At 41.8% G+C, this 16,106-nt stretch overlaps 1 protein-coding gene across 2 annotated transcripts in view; it reads left to right on the top strand.

Annotated features, from left to right (window-relative positions):
* The first annotated feature begins 5,471 nt into the window (after positions 1-5,471).
* The window catches only part of FOCAD (focadhesin), a 91,736-nt gene continuing 81,101 nt past the window's right edge, over positions 5,472-16,106 (top strand). The window contains exons 1-4 of one of the 2 annotated variants that reach the window (XM_088156668.1): positions 5,472-5,568; positions 9,905-9,993; positions 12,885-12,959; positions 14,901-15,055. In XM_088156668.1, the coding sequence (XP_088012794.1) occupies positions 9,937-9,993; positions 12,885-12,959; positions 14,901-15,055 (287 nt within the window). In that variant the 5' untranslated portion in view covers positions 5,472-5,568; positions 9,905-9,936. Of the gene's footprint in view, positions 5,569-9,902; positions 9,994-12,884; positions 12,960-14,900; positions 15,056-16,106 lie in introns of both variants that reach the window. The other variant, XM_088156669.1, reaches the window with a different exon arrangement.

Raw genomic sequence — 16,106 nt, 5'->3', positions numbered from 1 at the left:
GCATTTAGCAAAGGCCACTTGGTTAGTTAACACCCGGGGTTCCACCAACCAAGCGGGCCCTGCCCAGTCTGAGTCCCTGAATATAGTAGATGGAGACAAAGTCCCAGTGGCACATATCAGAGGTTTGTTAGGGAAGGCAGTTTGGATCAATTCTGCCCCGAGTACAGACAAACCCATTCGTGGGATTGTCTTTGCTCAAGGACCAGGTTGTACATGGTGGGTAATGCAGAGAGATGGAACAACACGATGTGTGCCTCAGGGAGATCTGATTGTGGGGTGAGGCAGCATGAGACAGAAGGAAATATGTAAGTGTCAAAGGTCTGAGCAAGTGAGATAGAAGGAAATGTGTAAGTGTCGAAGGTTTGAGCAAGTGAGATGGAAGAAAATGTGTCCGAGTAAGTGAAAGATGGAAATTTCTACTTGCTGAAGTTTTTACATGCTGTTTAGTATGTTCACGATATGGAGATAAGGGGTGGAATGTCCTAGGGTGATGTTATGGTGTTTGTATCTCCAATCGTGTGTCCTGATTATGTTTGGTATTATGTCCTGTGCTTCCAGGACTGAGTCTGAGAGTGAAGCTTTGTTTTGTCTTGTTATCAGCCGGCTCACCTCCCCCATGGTCTATGTTTAGGAGAGGTTTTAGCTCGGCTTGCTTGCTTGCCTGCTTGCTTGCCTGCTTGCTTGCCTGCTTGCTCGCTTCTGCCTCTTTTTCTTTCCTTCGCTTTGCCCTTGCTTTTTTCTTATTAGTTAGTTCAGCTAGGCAGTCCAACCTTTTCCCTGGACTGTTTTCTCTTCCACCCCGTCCCCTCCCTCTCCTGGATACCATCTGAACCTGTTCCGGACGGGGACCTGGGAAACCCCAAGAAACACCGGGAGTCTACACTCTGTCACCGGCAGCAGTCATCCCCAGTGCCAGAGACTGATAACTGAGCGACCACTCGCCAGAGAGACTGAGTTTGTCATCCCTTCAGAACGGTGAAAGAGTTTTTTTGTCAGCTGGTGTTGTCTTTTTTCCCTGTGCTGGGGAGTGTCTTGCTTGTTAAATAAACAGGTTTTTTCTCCCACTCTTCTCCGAGGAAATTCTTCCCGAACCCGGTGGGGTGGGGGGGAGGAGTCGTGGGGTTTGCTGTCTGGGGGCTCCTTCTGGAGGTTTTCCCCCAAATTTGCCCAAAACCAGGACACATCCTTAACTTCATTCCTTGAATCCTCCTTAGGTTTTGCTGTGCTGCATCATATAAGCGAAAGTAGAATGCAGTTTGTTATTTTGGAGACTACTGAGGTTCAACTTCTATTACTCGCCCTTGGCTGTTCACAGTGTGTCTCATTCATTGTTGCCCATGCCAGTACGAAGATGAACCACCTTCAAAGTTAGATCTGGATTGTGCAAAGGAACATCAGTTACATCTGCCTGCAGTTTACTTGAAGTGTTCATCATCTGCTCACATTAGTGATGTTTGACCCCACTGCATCTTTTCTAATGTATATTATCCAGCACTGGAAGAATCCATTTGTACTTGTGTACCCATTGTGGCAATAAGGCTGGAGTTATGTACTGTTTCAAAAGTATTTCCACCTTGTGTGGAACATCAATTTGTTACAGTGTATTCCAGAACAAGGGGATAACTTCTTTCCAATACTTTAGCTGCTGCCCCCACTGATTCAACAAAATCAGATCTAGTTGTACAGAGTAGTATGAAACTGGTCTCTGGTGAGGCCCTTATTTCAGTGTTATCACTCCACTAGCTATTCATTTTCATTCATGCACATATAAATTGAAGGGCTTTGTAGGATCCATGAGCCTGAGAGTGAGAACTGATGCCAAAAATTCTTCTATCTCTTTAAAATCTCTCTGCAACTCTATATAATCAATGGGAAACTGAAACAGTGCAACACTGCTAGCAATTAGTCCATACCAGAAACATGCCTCAAACTTTCTACATTACCCTTCACTAGAGCAAGTGCTGTACAGGCAGTCAAAAAATGCCACGGCCTTGCTTGCACTAATACAAAGGGCGTTTTTATCTATGAACTCCCACAGGATAAACTTCAATATGGCATTTCAAGCCTAATCTCGTGAGTTGCAGAGCTCTCCCTGGCGAGAGTTAAGCAATTTCCACTCCTATTCATCTCAATAGCCTGTGAGGATGAAAATCAGGGACTTTTTTCTCCTTTCTGCCCTCACACTGGATTTGCATTGAAGTCCATGGAAGCACGGGTAGAGTGATGGCCCTTCATAGCTGACTACTGTTTGGAGCAAAAGCAACTGCATTTGAAAGTCGAATGCATTTTAAATGAGACTTCTTAGTTATAAGGGCTAAAGACATAGCTGACTGGGCAGGTCCATTTGCTAAAACTGTATTTCATTATCAGGCTCAAGAGATTTAAAATAAATATATTTCAATAGTGGCAGGCTTTGCTGCTATTGATTTCTGCAATATATTCTTAACTGGAACTTTCGTTATTCCTCTGCTTCATGATTAAAGCTAGAATTGCTTTCTGGTTTGGATAAATTCCATGTAAGAAATGAGATATGCAGATTAGGACATTATCAGAGCTATTACTGTACGATTTTCATTTACATAGTAACCTTCACTGGGAGACCTCACAGCACATTACAAATGCTGCCAAGAGAACCTTCTGGCACTTCTTGGAGAGCATTACCATGCATCACCCCTCATGGGATTAGATTGTCCCATAATAGAACAACTTAGAATATTCCAGAAAAAGTGTAACTGGAGACAAGGACTCCTGCCTAGTTTTCTTCTCCTGGAAGAAAATTCACAAGCCAGAGAACAAGACAGTTGTTTTTTTGCTGACCTTTTCAAGAACTCTTGTCACACAAACTGAAGGGTGGTAATCCTATTTGTCAGCCTAATAAAAGTCAGCTGACTTATATTTTTATTATTTTCTGTATAACAAATAGGCCACATTAAGACCAGCAGTAAATCGTGTTGGAGACACCTCCCAAAGGTGTCAAATTTCTTTCAAAAGGGAAAACTGATTTCAAAAATTTGCTAGGGAAAGTATTTTTCGCCATAATCTGCAACTGATACAAAGTGCTCTGAATCAAACCCAGTTATGGCTTTGACACCGATGACTCCCCAAGTATTTCTCCTACTTTAATGGAAGACCTTGAAAGTTGGGGACATCACTTCAGGCCACTACAGAAAACATATCTCGGTTTCACAGCCAGGTTATATAAGCCTTTTAAGTTGAAAGCGATCAACAGCAGTATCTGTAAATTTAAGTATGCCCTTTAAGAGATATCTTCTGTTTTTTTCCTGCTTCTGAGATATCAGCATAGAAAAATACGTTATTAAAACCAATTGAGACCATAGGACAGTAAATGATTTCACGAAGATGAGATGGGATCCTTTTGTCTCAAGCCACAACTGAGTCTCTGGAGCTACCAAGAGCTCCTTGTGAGAGCATTCATGTTACATACACTCAGTGTTCTCATGCCTCAATGTCTTTAGATGATCTGCATGAAACTCAGGGCTTAGAAACAGTGCTAGCAATTACACACCACAGTCAAGTAACCCAGAGAATGGATGTGATATTCCTGATACTTTCACACCAGCCATGAAACCTCTGGTGAGCAGCTTGTCAAAGCAAGATGCTTCACAGTATCAACACACTCAGAATGGTCTGCACCAAAATAAATTACTGTGTGCTCCTTTAATCTCAGGAGATCTTATTGTAGTTTGAATCAAACTGAAAGCCATTTTGGCTAATGCTCATTTGAGCAGTAGCAGACTTGGCACTGTACTCGGAACTAAGGCTCCCATGTCTAGGGCACAACATGGAGCTAACACACAGATGGAGAAGTTCCTCTGGATTGCACTCTATTGATATACTTCACCTGTCAGGAAAGCTCTGCAACCTGTCAATTATAAAAGGAAAAGTGCTGTATAGGCAGTCAAAAAATGCCACGGGCCTTGTTTGCACTAGCACAAAGGGAGTTTTTGTCTATGAACTCCTACAGGATAAACTTCAATATGGCATTTCAAGCCTAATCTCGTGAGTTGCAAAGTTCTCCCTGGTGAGAACTAAGCAATTTCCACTCTTACTCATCCTAATAGCCTGTGAGAATAAAAATCAGGGACTTTTTTCTCCTTTCTGCCCTCACACTGGATTTGCACTGAAGTCCATGAAAGCTCTGTATGAGTGGATTGATGGCCCTTCATAGTTCACTACTAATCACAAAATGTCAACAGACCAACCTGTCAATAGCGAGATGTCCTTAGATGAAAGAAAGCATGGAATGGGCAGAGTAGACTGAACACTGCCTTTGGATTCATGTCATCACTTATGGTCACCTAGAGATGGACTCAAATACATCCTCATTAAAGTTCCTACAGGTCCTTTTCCCTCATCTTATGATACTTCAGCAGCATGCAGACATGGGAGCCCATCTTGGCCAGAGGGTCCTGAACCAAAACCCAAGTCACAAACAATTGTATGTGCTGCTTGAAAGCAGTTGCTGGAGAGAGGTCACGGATAAAGCAAGCAATCCACATGTTCTCTGGGATCTGATTGATCTTCCCTTTTTATTGTATACGTATAGGCAGCTCAAGAAAATACAGTGAGCCACTTCTGGGCTTTCAGTGCCTCTTGGAAATGGCAGTGCATGTGTTTCCACCAATTTGATGCAGGCAGTGGCAGGACTCTTTGAATATCATAAACTGCCTATGGCTTTAGCTTGTGAAACTGAAAACGATATATCCTTGATATTTTAAAATTAAAAACCTGAAAAAATACTAGACAAACTTGTCCACATTTACTTTTGTTCCTTATTTGTCAGCATTCCACTACTTTCAGCTCAAACCAACTCAGGCAAGATAACCTTGGGAGAGAATAACCTAACAATCTTCAAACAAATTCCTTTCAAAATATTTGTGAATTTTTCTGAAGGTATTTTCACTGAGAGCCATTCTTATGTTATACATGCCTTGCATTAAGTTGTGTATTGCTTTGATGTTAGGGAACAGAAGTGCTGTTTTGTCTTAACTCTTAACTGAGAATACAGCATCTGTCTCAGATGTGTGATTACCAGTTAGTAGTTACCAAAATACATCAGAACTGCGCTTAAATAAAGGCTTCTTCTGCCTTTGAGAGAGCTGCACCCTCAGTGTTCTTAGAGCTGTTTTCTAACCTAATTGATTCTGTGATTATGTGGTATCATGCAGCAACTACAGCATCATTTATTTTTCACGTCCCTGCAGCTTGCTGATGACTGCCTGCCAAAGCGTTTAGGAGGCTGACGACACTCACTCTGCAGTAACTATGAAGCCGATAAAGATGCGCGTTCTTCCGTGTGTAGGGCATCGCTACCGAGTCCCCCGTCCTTCCCAGCGGTACCGAGCACCAGCGTAGCCCCGGCAGCGCCGCTGAGGGCGACCGGGGAACCGCGCCGAGCTCCTCCCGTCCCGCCGCCGCCGCCGCGCCTGCGCCAGGCGCCGCGCATGCGCAGTGTGCGCGGCCGGTTCCGGGCGCAGCGGGAGGGAGGCGGTGCGGCCGTGCTGGAGGCGCAGCGAGCCTGGCCCAGCCCGGCCCGACCCGACCCAGGTGAGGGGCGGTGGGACCGATCCGCGGAGTAAGAACGGCAGCGAAGTAAGGGCAGCTGCTGCTACTGCCTGTATGAGGGGGTGTTGTTTTTGTTTAAAGCTGGTAGCTCCGAGACGTTTGTGTATGTCGCACGAAAGCGATGAGGGTGTGTGCAGGGATTCTCACTCCTGGCTTGGTAGGAGCACCGGTTTGAATCCAGAGTCCTTAAAACGGAGCCAAAGGCTCTGAGCCCACAGATGAGAAATATGGTCTCAGCACTCGCCGCCATCATTTTCTGTTACGTAGCTTAATTTACCTTGGCAGAGTTTCTTCTGGAGAAGTGGACCAGATCCGAAGGTGTAGTGCCGTGACAGCTTCTCTCTGGTTCACTTGAATTAGCAATGCTTGTCCCTCTTAGCATTAGGATACTTTATTCAATTTGCATGGCAAGGATGTGGTAGCGGAAGGGTTACAGGGGTGGCCTCTGTGAGAAGCTGCCAGAACCTTTCCTCATGTCTGACAGAGCCAATGCCATCCGGCTCCAAACGGAGCGGTCACTGCCCAGGGCCAAGCCCATCAGTGAGGTGGCAGCACCTCGGGGACAAGTTTAAGAAGGTGAAAAACCTACACAACAGCAGCCCAAGGAGAGAAGTGAGAAGATGAGAGAAACAGCCCTTCAGACACCAAGGTGCAGGAGGGAGAGGAGATGCTCCGGGTGCTGGAGCAGAGATTGCTCTGCAGCCCATGGCGAAGACTGTGGTAAAGTAGCACGTGTGTGTTGCAGCCCATGGAAATCCATGGTGAAGCAGGTGTCCACCTGGAGAACCCCATGCCCAAAGGAGGCTGTGACTCCATGGAGAGGATCCCGTGCTGGAGCAGGCTCCTGAAAGTGGGACCATGGCGAGAGGAGCCCATGCTGAAATAGGTTTTCTGACGAGACTTAGGACCCACACTTGAGCAGTCTGTTCCTGAACAAGCGTACCCCATAAAAGGGATCCACACTGGAGCAGTTCGTGAAGAACTGGTTGGGACCCCATGCTTGAGCTGGGAAAAGTATGACTGCGACCTCATTTCCTAATCCTCTACTCTGTTCCGGGAAGAGGTAGAAAAGTTGGTAGTGAGTGAAGGTGAGAGTGACCCCAGAAGGAAGGGAAAGTTGGGGAGAACGTGTTTCTAGATTTTTTTTTTATAATTATTATTTCTCATTGTTCTACTCAGATTTCATTGGTAAAAATAAATTTCCTTTACTTCAGTCAGTTTTCCCTGTAACAGTAATTGCTGAGTGGTCTTCCTGTCATTATGGCACCAGCCCTTAATCATATTATTGCCCCTTTACCAGTGGAGGGGCAGTGATGGATCAGTTTTGTGGCTATCTTGCAGTAAGTCAAGCTCAAGGATACACAGGTGCTTATCATTTACATAGACTAAATTGGGAGAACAAGCCAAGGTCCCTTCCTAATACCTTGTTTTTTCTTTCTTTATCTTGTGTGTCTGTATGTGTGTGTTCAGTGGGTTTTTTGGGGTGGATGGCTTTTTATGTGTGTGGTTGATGGTGTATAATAGAATGTCCTGAAGTGGAAGGGATCCGCAATCATAGGATTGTGGAGGTTGGAAAAGACTTTCAAGATCATCAAGTCCCTCATTTAACTGAAAACCACTACATCAGCTAAACAGTAGCCCAGAATGCAACATCCAGTCATTTTTTGAACACTTCCAGGTGATTCCACCACTTCCATCCTTGTGGGTTTTCAGGACTTCACTGCATTTGGTAGAGAAGAAGATTCAGACCAGTTTTGATGGGAGGATTGGACGAGATGAGCTCGAGAAATCTTTATTCTTAAACTGTCTGATTCTGTGATTTGTACTAGGAATAATACACATGGGTGTGGATTTATCAAAGAAAAATCATGCCTGACCCACATGATTGCCTTTAAGAAATAGTAATTGGATTTGCAGTCAAGTGGAGGGGTAGGTGTCATTTTCCTCCTCTTGAACAATAGTGTTTCCCACCCTGTTCCTCAGTCAAAGGTAGGATGTGTACCTGCTGGCAGGGCTGTGCTCTTCATGGACTAGAGGAATAGGTGGTGGGACTCTCAGGAATTTCAGCAACGACAAATACCCTGTCTTGGCTCACCCCTTACAGGCTGAGCTGGGGAGCAGTTCCATGAAGCAGACGTAGGCCCTGGCAGGTGTTGTCCTGGAACATGTGACAGAGCTTTGTTAGGGTGAGGTTTGTCTGTCTTTGCTCAGCACTCCTTAGATCTCATATTAACATGTCCAGTTCTGGATCCTTATGTAGGAAGAGAAAATGACCATAAGGACTGAATTCAGCAGAGATCATTGAGATAATAGGGCTGGGGCCCTTGTCCTGTGAGGAGAAGCTGTGGTTTCTAGGATGATCCAGTGAGGAGGAGGAATAGTTGAACAATGGTACCCAGTAGCAGCCCTGGCACTGATGGGAGGGGGATGAAAGAAAGCGCAGCCAGGCGCTTCATAGGAGTTCATGGCAAAAAGAGCTAAAGACTGATGACGGAGAGAAAGCTTTTGTTGATTAGAAAGTTCAGTAAAATGGTGCATTTCCTGATCTTGAGAGGCTTTCAAAGCCAAAATGGAGCAAAGCCTTGAGCAGCCTGCTCTGACTACATGTCTGAACTTCCTTTGAATGGGAGGTTGAACAAAAAGCATCTTTAGGTCTCTGCCAGCCTTGATTATCCATGTATCTTGTAAACTTTGCAGGCATTCCTTATGCATACACAGTTGCCTTTGCTAAGGGTGAATGTTGAAGACTGAGGAACTGTTTATGTGTTATTTAAATGCATTTAATTGCACTGATACTGATAGCTGTTGCATTGTAATTATCCATAGATGTTTAGTTTAGATTGATACAAATTTGAGATTTGTGCAAGAGCAGTGGACTTCCAGTCTGTCTGGAGTAAGCTGATTTGTACTTACATTGTAAGTATGTTCTGTGCTTGTAATAATCCTCTGTAGTAGTTTTTACTTTTAATGTGGTTAAAAAAATTACGTGCTAAGGAATACAATGTAATTCCAGTGTGTTCATGTCAAAACTGCCCAGGAAGCAACCTTACCTCATTTTGCTGTTTGCTGGATAGAACTGAGGGGCCTTGAGTTTATATATACAAGTAGGCTGATACATCTAAATCCACTGGCGTTATTGGCCATGCTCAACAGATCTAGATGTGTCTGGAATTGTTTGCTGAAAAAAGAAAAAAAAAATTTTTTTTTTTTTTTGTAAAAGGAAAATATCAGCTCTGGTTTAATATGTGTTGATTTCATGGACACCTATTGTCTCAAAATGCCGTTACGTCTATTCTAAAACTGTACAAACCCATACCATGAGTAGTGATGGTTTTTTCTCCTGCACTTTCAGACATGTAATCCACAAGTATATGGGAATTATACCATAACTGCAAGGAATTTGCATTCACTGATCTATTACTGTAGCTATTAATTTTGAGTTTTCCTACCGCAAATGGTTTTTTTTGTGGCACATGCTGCATTGCTTGTATCAAGCAATTTAATTCCATCTTTTTTCGAATCAGTGGCAAGGCTCTGAATGCATCACACTGATAGTATGTCTTGGAATTTGGGTATTTTGCATGTATATATTTCCTCAGTGCTTATTGCAAAGGATTGCACTTATGTTTTCAACAAGTACTTTTTTGGTGTTTTTAAGGAAGCCATTCCAAGTGACTGGAGGTGAGTTTGTTACAAACTGAAATATTTGAGTATTTGCAGTGGCCGTCAGTTTCATTGATGTGTATGCAACAAACTGACTTCTAATTTCTCTTTAACAGAAGTTCATGTGTGCTTGTGATCACCTGCATATTCCAACTTACAGAGCAGGTTTTCCCTTCAAACGTTCCAGCCCCTAACTACAATTATCATTTGCAGTCTCATAGGTTGGTCTTTTTTTTGCATGAAATGATGGAAAGTTTGCAGATAATTTTGCATTTTAAATCATGTTCGTGAGACTGTGAACACTCCTTTTGAGCTGTCTCATTTTCAAGTCAATGAAATATACTTAAAATGCTCTCAAGAATACATGCTCTCAATACACAAATGCTGTGCCATATGGAATGGTATATTTATTGCAGCTTTAAGAAATGTCTGTAACCCATTCTTGGTGCAGGACCAGTATTCAGCATTTCTTGGGTTCAAGCCCAAAAGACAAGGTGATATTGTAGACTTCAGAGGGGGAAGAATATGCTTTAATGCTTGCATCTGTTGTTAACTACAACATAAACCAGTGGGATGGGACGGAGTGGGGGAGGTGGTGTAGAAAATAGTATGCTCTTCTTCCTAGTCCTAAGCATATTTTTTTAATCTCTCGCAGAGTGAAATTTAGTGTCATGTGACAGAGCCAAAATGTTGGATGACATCAAGAAGCGATTTGAATTTCCTAATGCAGTTGTTCAGTCACAGGTAATTTTAAAAAGCATTAAAACAAATCAAGTTGTCTGTAGAAATGTTTGTTCCAACAGCTGCTGTTTATCTGCCTATTTGTTTGGTTTTTTTTCCGAAGTCAGAAAACCAGGAAAACAGAGTATTCTTAAATTGCAATCAAATCCTAATTGCCCTCTCTGTGTAATTGAAACATAGGACATAATTGCTCATCACTGTAAAGTCTCTTCAGGAAAATCAGAAACTTTCCATGACTGGAAGGTTGGAGTGTGGCCAAGTGTTTTTCAGTGACCTTGTGATCTCAAGAGAAGACAGAAATTACCAGTGTTATCAATATGAACTATTACTTTGCAGTACTCCATAGAACTATTCTGTTTCTTTCCTGGTGATGAGAACTGATGAATTACTGCTATCTTATCTGTCATCAAGGGATAACTGTATGCAGCTCAGCTCAGCCCCCTTAATTTTCTGATCCATACATTGGCTCCTTGTAATTTTCGCCTGAAATGATCATGTACAAAAAGTGTTTCTCGTAGTATGTTTAATGGACAGGAAGGAGTGGTAATAATAATAGTCTCTGCTTAAAACATGCACCTTCTTTGCTTTGGCCATTTCTCATTTCAGTATTAAAAATTACCTCTCTGTAAGTTCATTGCTAATTTCCATGTTTTCTTCCTCATCTTGTTTTGAATCTAGGATTAAATATGCTCCCATTTGTTTGGTGAAATTAAGTTGATTGGAATGCAGTCTGTGCAACCTGGTGCCTCTCTTGCCTCTTCATTTCAGTCAGTTTGCCTTGGTTTAACAGTAATTAGGTTTGAAAGAGAGATGCACAAGTCCACTTGTCATCAACTTGGCATTTGGGAGAGAAAGTCATGTCCCTGAAAGCTGGAGTTCATCTGAGGTCTAGCAAAGTGTCTTGCACTGCAGATGCATTTATATCATTACTAGCCTTGATGAATAGGACTCAGCAGCATCTTTGAAGCACTTAATTTTTCTTTAGTATGTTCCCTTGATACACTGTTGTTTTGCTTAAATGTCTTGGGTCATTACTGCAGCTGCACAGCATTAAGGTCTACTAATGTGCTTTGGTTGATTTTTTCCTGTGCTTTGGCTATCTTTGATAGTTTCCACTTGTATTCTGTGACCCCTGGAAAGCATTCTGTGATCTTCAAACTATAATCAGGTCAGGATTCAACTTCATGAGAGTTGTCTTCTGTTTCTGGGACCAACCAAGATATCTGCTCTGCAGAATGTGTAGTCTAAACACGATCAGAAAAGTGAGGAACTTGAGCATAGGTTTGTAGGTCATAAAGTTTTACTGCTTAATCAGGTTCTAGAAATGCAGGAAGCTAATATGTATTTTGACTTTTCTGTATAGCTAGGTCATTGCAAAAGCCAAGTTCCTATTGATAAGCCCCTTTTCCCGTGTAACAGAAGTGTCTTAGGGATGTAGGTGTGAATTAATTTCTGAAGGTCCTTTTAAACAGGAAAAAGTAAAGATAACGTGGGCTTCCCTTGGTAAGTGCACTGAAAGATCTGCCTGGGGAGCACTCTGTTGCTCTTATTATGGGTTAGCTGCAGACAGAGATAAATGGCTGACTTGATCCCAATTTCTCCTTTTGTTTCCTCAGGACTAACATTTCCAAATGACCTTTCTTTTTAAGTAAAATGTGTTAAAGTACATATCCTTCCCGTGAAAAGCATAGTCCCTGTAGTCTAGGAGTGTTTAAGGTGCTGTCTTTCCAAGAAATGTAAGCTCTAATTTTTCAGTTTATTATGACAGATTAGCAACTAGTATATAAAGAAACCTCAAAGCATTGAAAATAGTCTGTTCCTGTCTTTTTATACAGTGAAATGCTAATTTAATTTTTATTCTTTGCTGGTCCAGTTTATTTTTCCCAGAAGTAACGATCTGTCATTAGCAGAGAAGAGTAGATGGTAGCAGCTGTTCTGGGTGCATTGCTAGTCTGAAACATTTTTGCGCTGTTACTATGAAAACATGTCTTTCTGTCTTTCACAAAATGGATTTTTTGTGTAACAGTATCAATAATTATGAAACAAGACAAATTAGAGATTAGTCAGAAGTCAAAAGCCTAGGTTCAGATAACCTGACACCTTTGAGTGTGTTTCGGTTCATGTTTAGATTTTGAAAGACAGTTTGAGGAAATCAGACTTCTACTAAAATAGAAGGAGGAGCTTAGTCTTCACCTCAAAAGAATAAGCCTGGGCTGTTGTGGGGAACTGAAACTTTTTGTTTTGAAGACCTTGACTGTTTAAAACTTGTTAATGATTTCTGCTACAGAATAGCTTAATGAGGAATAATGTTAATGTCAAATGCCCTGTTTAAAGTAAATTAAGTATTTCTGACAGGAGCTGTGATAAAGGGATATACAAAATGCTTAAGGCAAAACTTGTGACGCAAAAATTTAGGCAAGTTACGTAGATGTGCTGTGTTTTGCTTCCTCTCTTGCTTCTGCTTCACTATATAGTACAGGATTTAGTGATTACTAGTGCTTTTAAGGACATGGAGATCTGTCAAGCGTTGGAGATACAAAGTTTATTGTAGTTCTGCATTAAAATATCTCCAATTCCTAAATACCTATGTATCTCTAGAAAGAGGCCTTTGGACTTATGTGGAGCCCTGTGGAAACTTGTTTCTTTTGTGCCTCAGCATAACAGTACAAGTGAGTGAAAATACATTATGGAAATTTTTGACCCTAAAGCATATTTCAGCTTCAATATCCATAAGCTTGGTGTTCAGTCATAACAAAATGATCATATGCAACATCATTTTAAAGACTTCTTAATGGATAATTTAAAACTCATATATTTTTTATTTCTCCTTGTTTCTTTTCATTTTATTTCTTTTAATGCATCTGTGTGTGGTTTTTGTGTCTTTTTCACTTTAGGCAGTGGGCCATCTGATTGCTGCAATACTGAAAGAAAAAGTTTCTTCAAGGAAGATTAGTCAGGCTTCTGACCAGGTCTGTGGCATTTTTTCATTTTTGTCTCCACTCTCATTCTTATGTGATTATTCTATTATTCTTTTTCTAGGTTTTCCCATTCTCCACTGCTTAATTTTAATACAATTCTAGAAGTTAAATATGGTTGTTATTAATATTTATTTGGGTATACAGAAACAGCTAAACTCTAGCATCAGAAGAGCAGTTTTCATTCCATTACAAGACTTAATGGCAGAAGCTGTAATCCTGAAGAATACCTATATCTAGCTATGTTCAGTTTAAGAAAGTAATTTAGTTATGTTACTAAGAGTGAAATACAACTCTTTAGTTGAAAATTTGTTTACACTGCTATAAAAATTTCAAGAAGTATGACATTTCACATACCGGCATGTCTCCACATCTGTCACTGCAGGAGGACTGCAGCCACCATTTAATGGGACTGCTACCAACACCCTGACTGACAGGGTGTCAGGTTGTATTCTGACTCTGTCAGTGTTTGGTTTTTTGTGTTACTATATTTTTATTTTACTAGTAAAGAACTGTTATTCCTATTTCCATATCTTTGCCTGAGAGCTCCTTAATTTTAAAATTACAATAATTCGGAGGGAAGGGGTTTACATTTTCCATTTCAAGAGAGGCTCCTGCCTTCCTTAGCAGACACCTGCCTTTCAAACCAAGACAATGCATTGGTGATATATTTAATATCAGCTAGCTAGAGATTGTATTTCTTCAGGAGAGAGCAGGATGTAAAGGCGTACTTTGCATTTTAAATGAGTCAAACTCACTTAAGAGCATGTCTTGTTAACAGAGAGGTGTATGAAATGTTGGCAATTGCAAGTGCCACAGCAAATGGGAAAGGTGTTAGTTAGGATTTGCTCTTCTGGTGTTTCTCCCTAGGAGCTGACATACCCAGAAATGAACAGAAATTGACCTGTGGATTTTTTTCCACACTGGGGAATTCACCCTGACAAACCCAGGAAATTGCTACGTTTTGATGTAAGGGAGTATTGGAGGTGTGTAGTTTATCCAACAGAAGCTGAACAGTCCTGATCATAATCATGTTCCCAAATTATGTTCTGTTTTGAGCTACAAGCTGATGTTTTCCCCTTATTGCTGCTAATACGAAGATATTAGACTGAAATACAGTCACACCTTCTAAAAAGCTAGGAAGCAGAAGGTTGTGCTGGTTAGAAATTGCAGACTCCCTTTATATTCAAGAGCATTTTACAGTGTTGATTGTTTTACAACCTTCTTTGTTCTCCAGTTGGTAGTTACAAACTACTCTGTGAATACTAATTTACCATGGAAACCAGGTGCAGTTTCAGTGGCTACTGCCAAATCTTCATGCTTACTAGCAAGTAGAACTTCATGTGTTTAGTAAAGATGACTTACCTTTGTATCCCTGTCTTTAGCTGTCTGTGCTACACCTTGGTGTAGACAGAGCTTTTCATGGCAATTTCTGAGTTGTCTCCAATCACATCCTTATTTTTTAAATCAGGAAACTGGTGATAATCTGCCTGTGGGTACCCTATCCCTGGATGTGTTCAAGGTCAGATTGGATGGGGACCTGGGCAACCTGACAGTGAGCAGCATCCCTGCCCATATCTCAGAGTTGGAATGAGATGGTCTTTAAAGTGACTTCCAACACAAACTTTTCCATGATTCTATCTGTATAGGCACAGCTGAAAAGTTCATCAGCATTACCTTTTTGTCAGAGACAGTAAGTGTTATGCCCTAGCATGGACCTAGACAGCAGAGAGCAAGAAAAGTGGGAGCTGTCTCTGCAAAGTCTTTTCTCAGGAGTAGAATCTGTACCCCGGCTTGTGCTCCGTACCTCTTGTGCTCTCTAAGGCTTCAGGAGAAGCAGTTGAGCTCGTTTTTATTTAAAAGTGTGTTTGAGATGAATGAAGATAAGTCATTGTGGGCCTTCTCATTACTTGTGGTCTATGCTTTTGCCTTCAGACCCCTGCTCTGAACCTGCTTTGGGAGAAGTGCTGCAGTGAGAATGTTGCCTTGCGAACAGCCTGCTGTGAGGGCTTGGTGGCACTTGTGGTGGAGAAACATGCTGAGCTTGACTACGTTCTTCATGGAGCTCTCAACCTAATTCCCTCAGCAAGGTAGTGTTTGGTTGTGTAATTTTTGTCAGCTGGTTATCAGTCGTTGCTTTTCCCTTAAAAAGGCAGAGGAAGAGGAGAAGTTCTGTGTATTTTCAGATACAAAATGGCATTAGGGACTGCTACTGCCCTGCCACTCTGCTGAAGGATGTTGCTTTCACCTTTGCTATGTGACAGTGTGGGTCTGACATAAGAGCTCTTAAAGTATTCTATGGGTGTAAGCTGAAATTATTGTAGTTCAGGCTAATGCTCTGAACTTTGAACTGTGGAACCTCAGAAGTTAATGAACTTCTTAATTTTGTTGCCCAGTCATAGAAAGGAGAAAGCAAATGGCAGCGACTTCCATCGTGGAAGAGTGTGTTGTGATTTAACCCCAGGTGTCAGCCAAGCCTCACACAGCTTGATCATTCACTCCCCCACTGTAGGATTAGGGAGAGGGTAAAAGGTGGAAAACTTGTGGGTGGAAACAAGGAAAGTTTAAGAGGGAGAGTGAAAGCTATGTGCACAAGCAAATCAAAACAAGGAAATAATTCTCTGCATCCCACAGGCAGGCAGGTGTTCAGCCGTGTCCAAGAGAGCAGGACCCCATCACAAGTCATGGTGACTTGGGAAAACAAATGCCTTCAATCTAAAACCTGTTTTTCTTTCCCTCAGTTTTATATACTGAGCGTGATGTCATATGGTCTGGAATATCTCTTTGGTCGGTTGGGATCACCCATCGTGGCTTTGTCTTCTCCCAGCCTGTCAAACACCGCCAACTTCCTCTCCAGTGTGGCAACAAAAAAGGCCTTGCCTGTGTGTGAGCTCTGCTCAGCAATAACAGAAACATCTCTATATTATCAACCCTGTGTTCAGCACAAATCTAAAACACAGCCCCATACCAGCCATTGTAAAGAGAATTAACCCTATCCCAAAACCAACACAGAGGGAAATTATTTCATCAGTCTGTCAAAAAACTGGTTAGTCAAATAAAGTCACCATAAGAATACGTATTGGGATTAGGAATGCTGCAGTTTGTTTCCTTGTCTGCTGAGGAAGAAATCACTTTAGTTTG

The sequence above is a fragment of the Sturnus vulgaris genome, chromosome Z (genome assembly GCF_052056855.1).
Source record: "Sturnus vulgaris isolate bStuVul1 chromosome Z, bStuVul1.hap1, whole genome shotgun sequence".
Lineage (NCBI taxonomy): Eukaryota > Metazoa > Chordata > Aves > Passeriformes > Sturnidae > Sturnus > Sturnus vulgaris.
The sequence above is the reverse complement of the archived record's forward strand: the minus strand, read 5'-3'. Positions and strand labels throughout refer to the sequence as shown.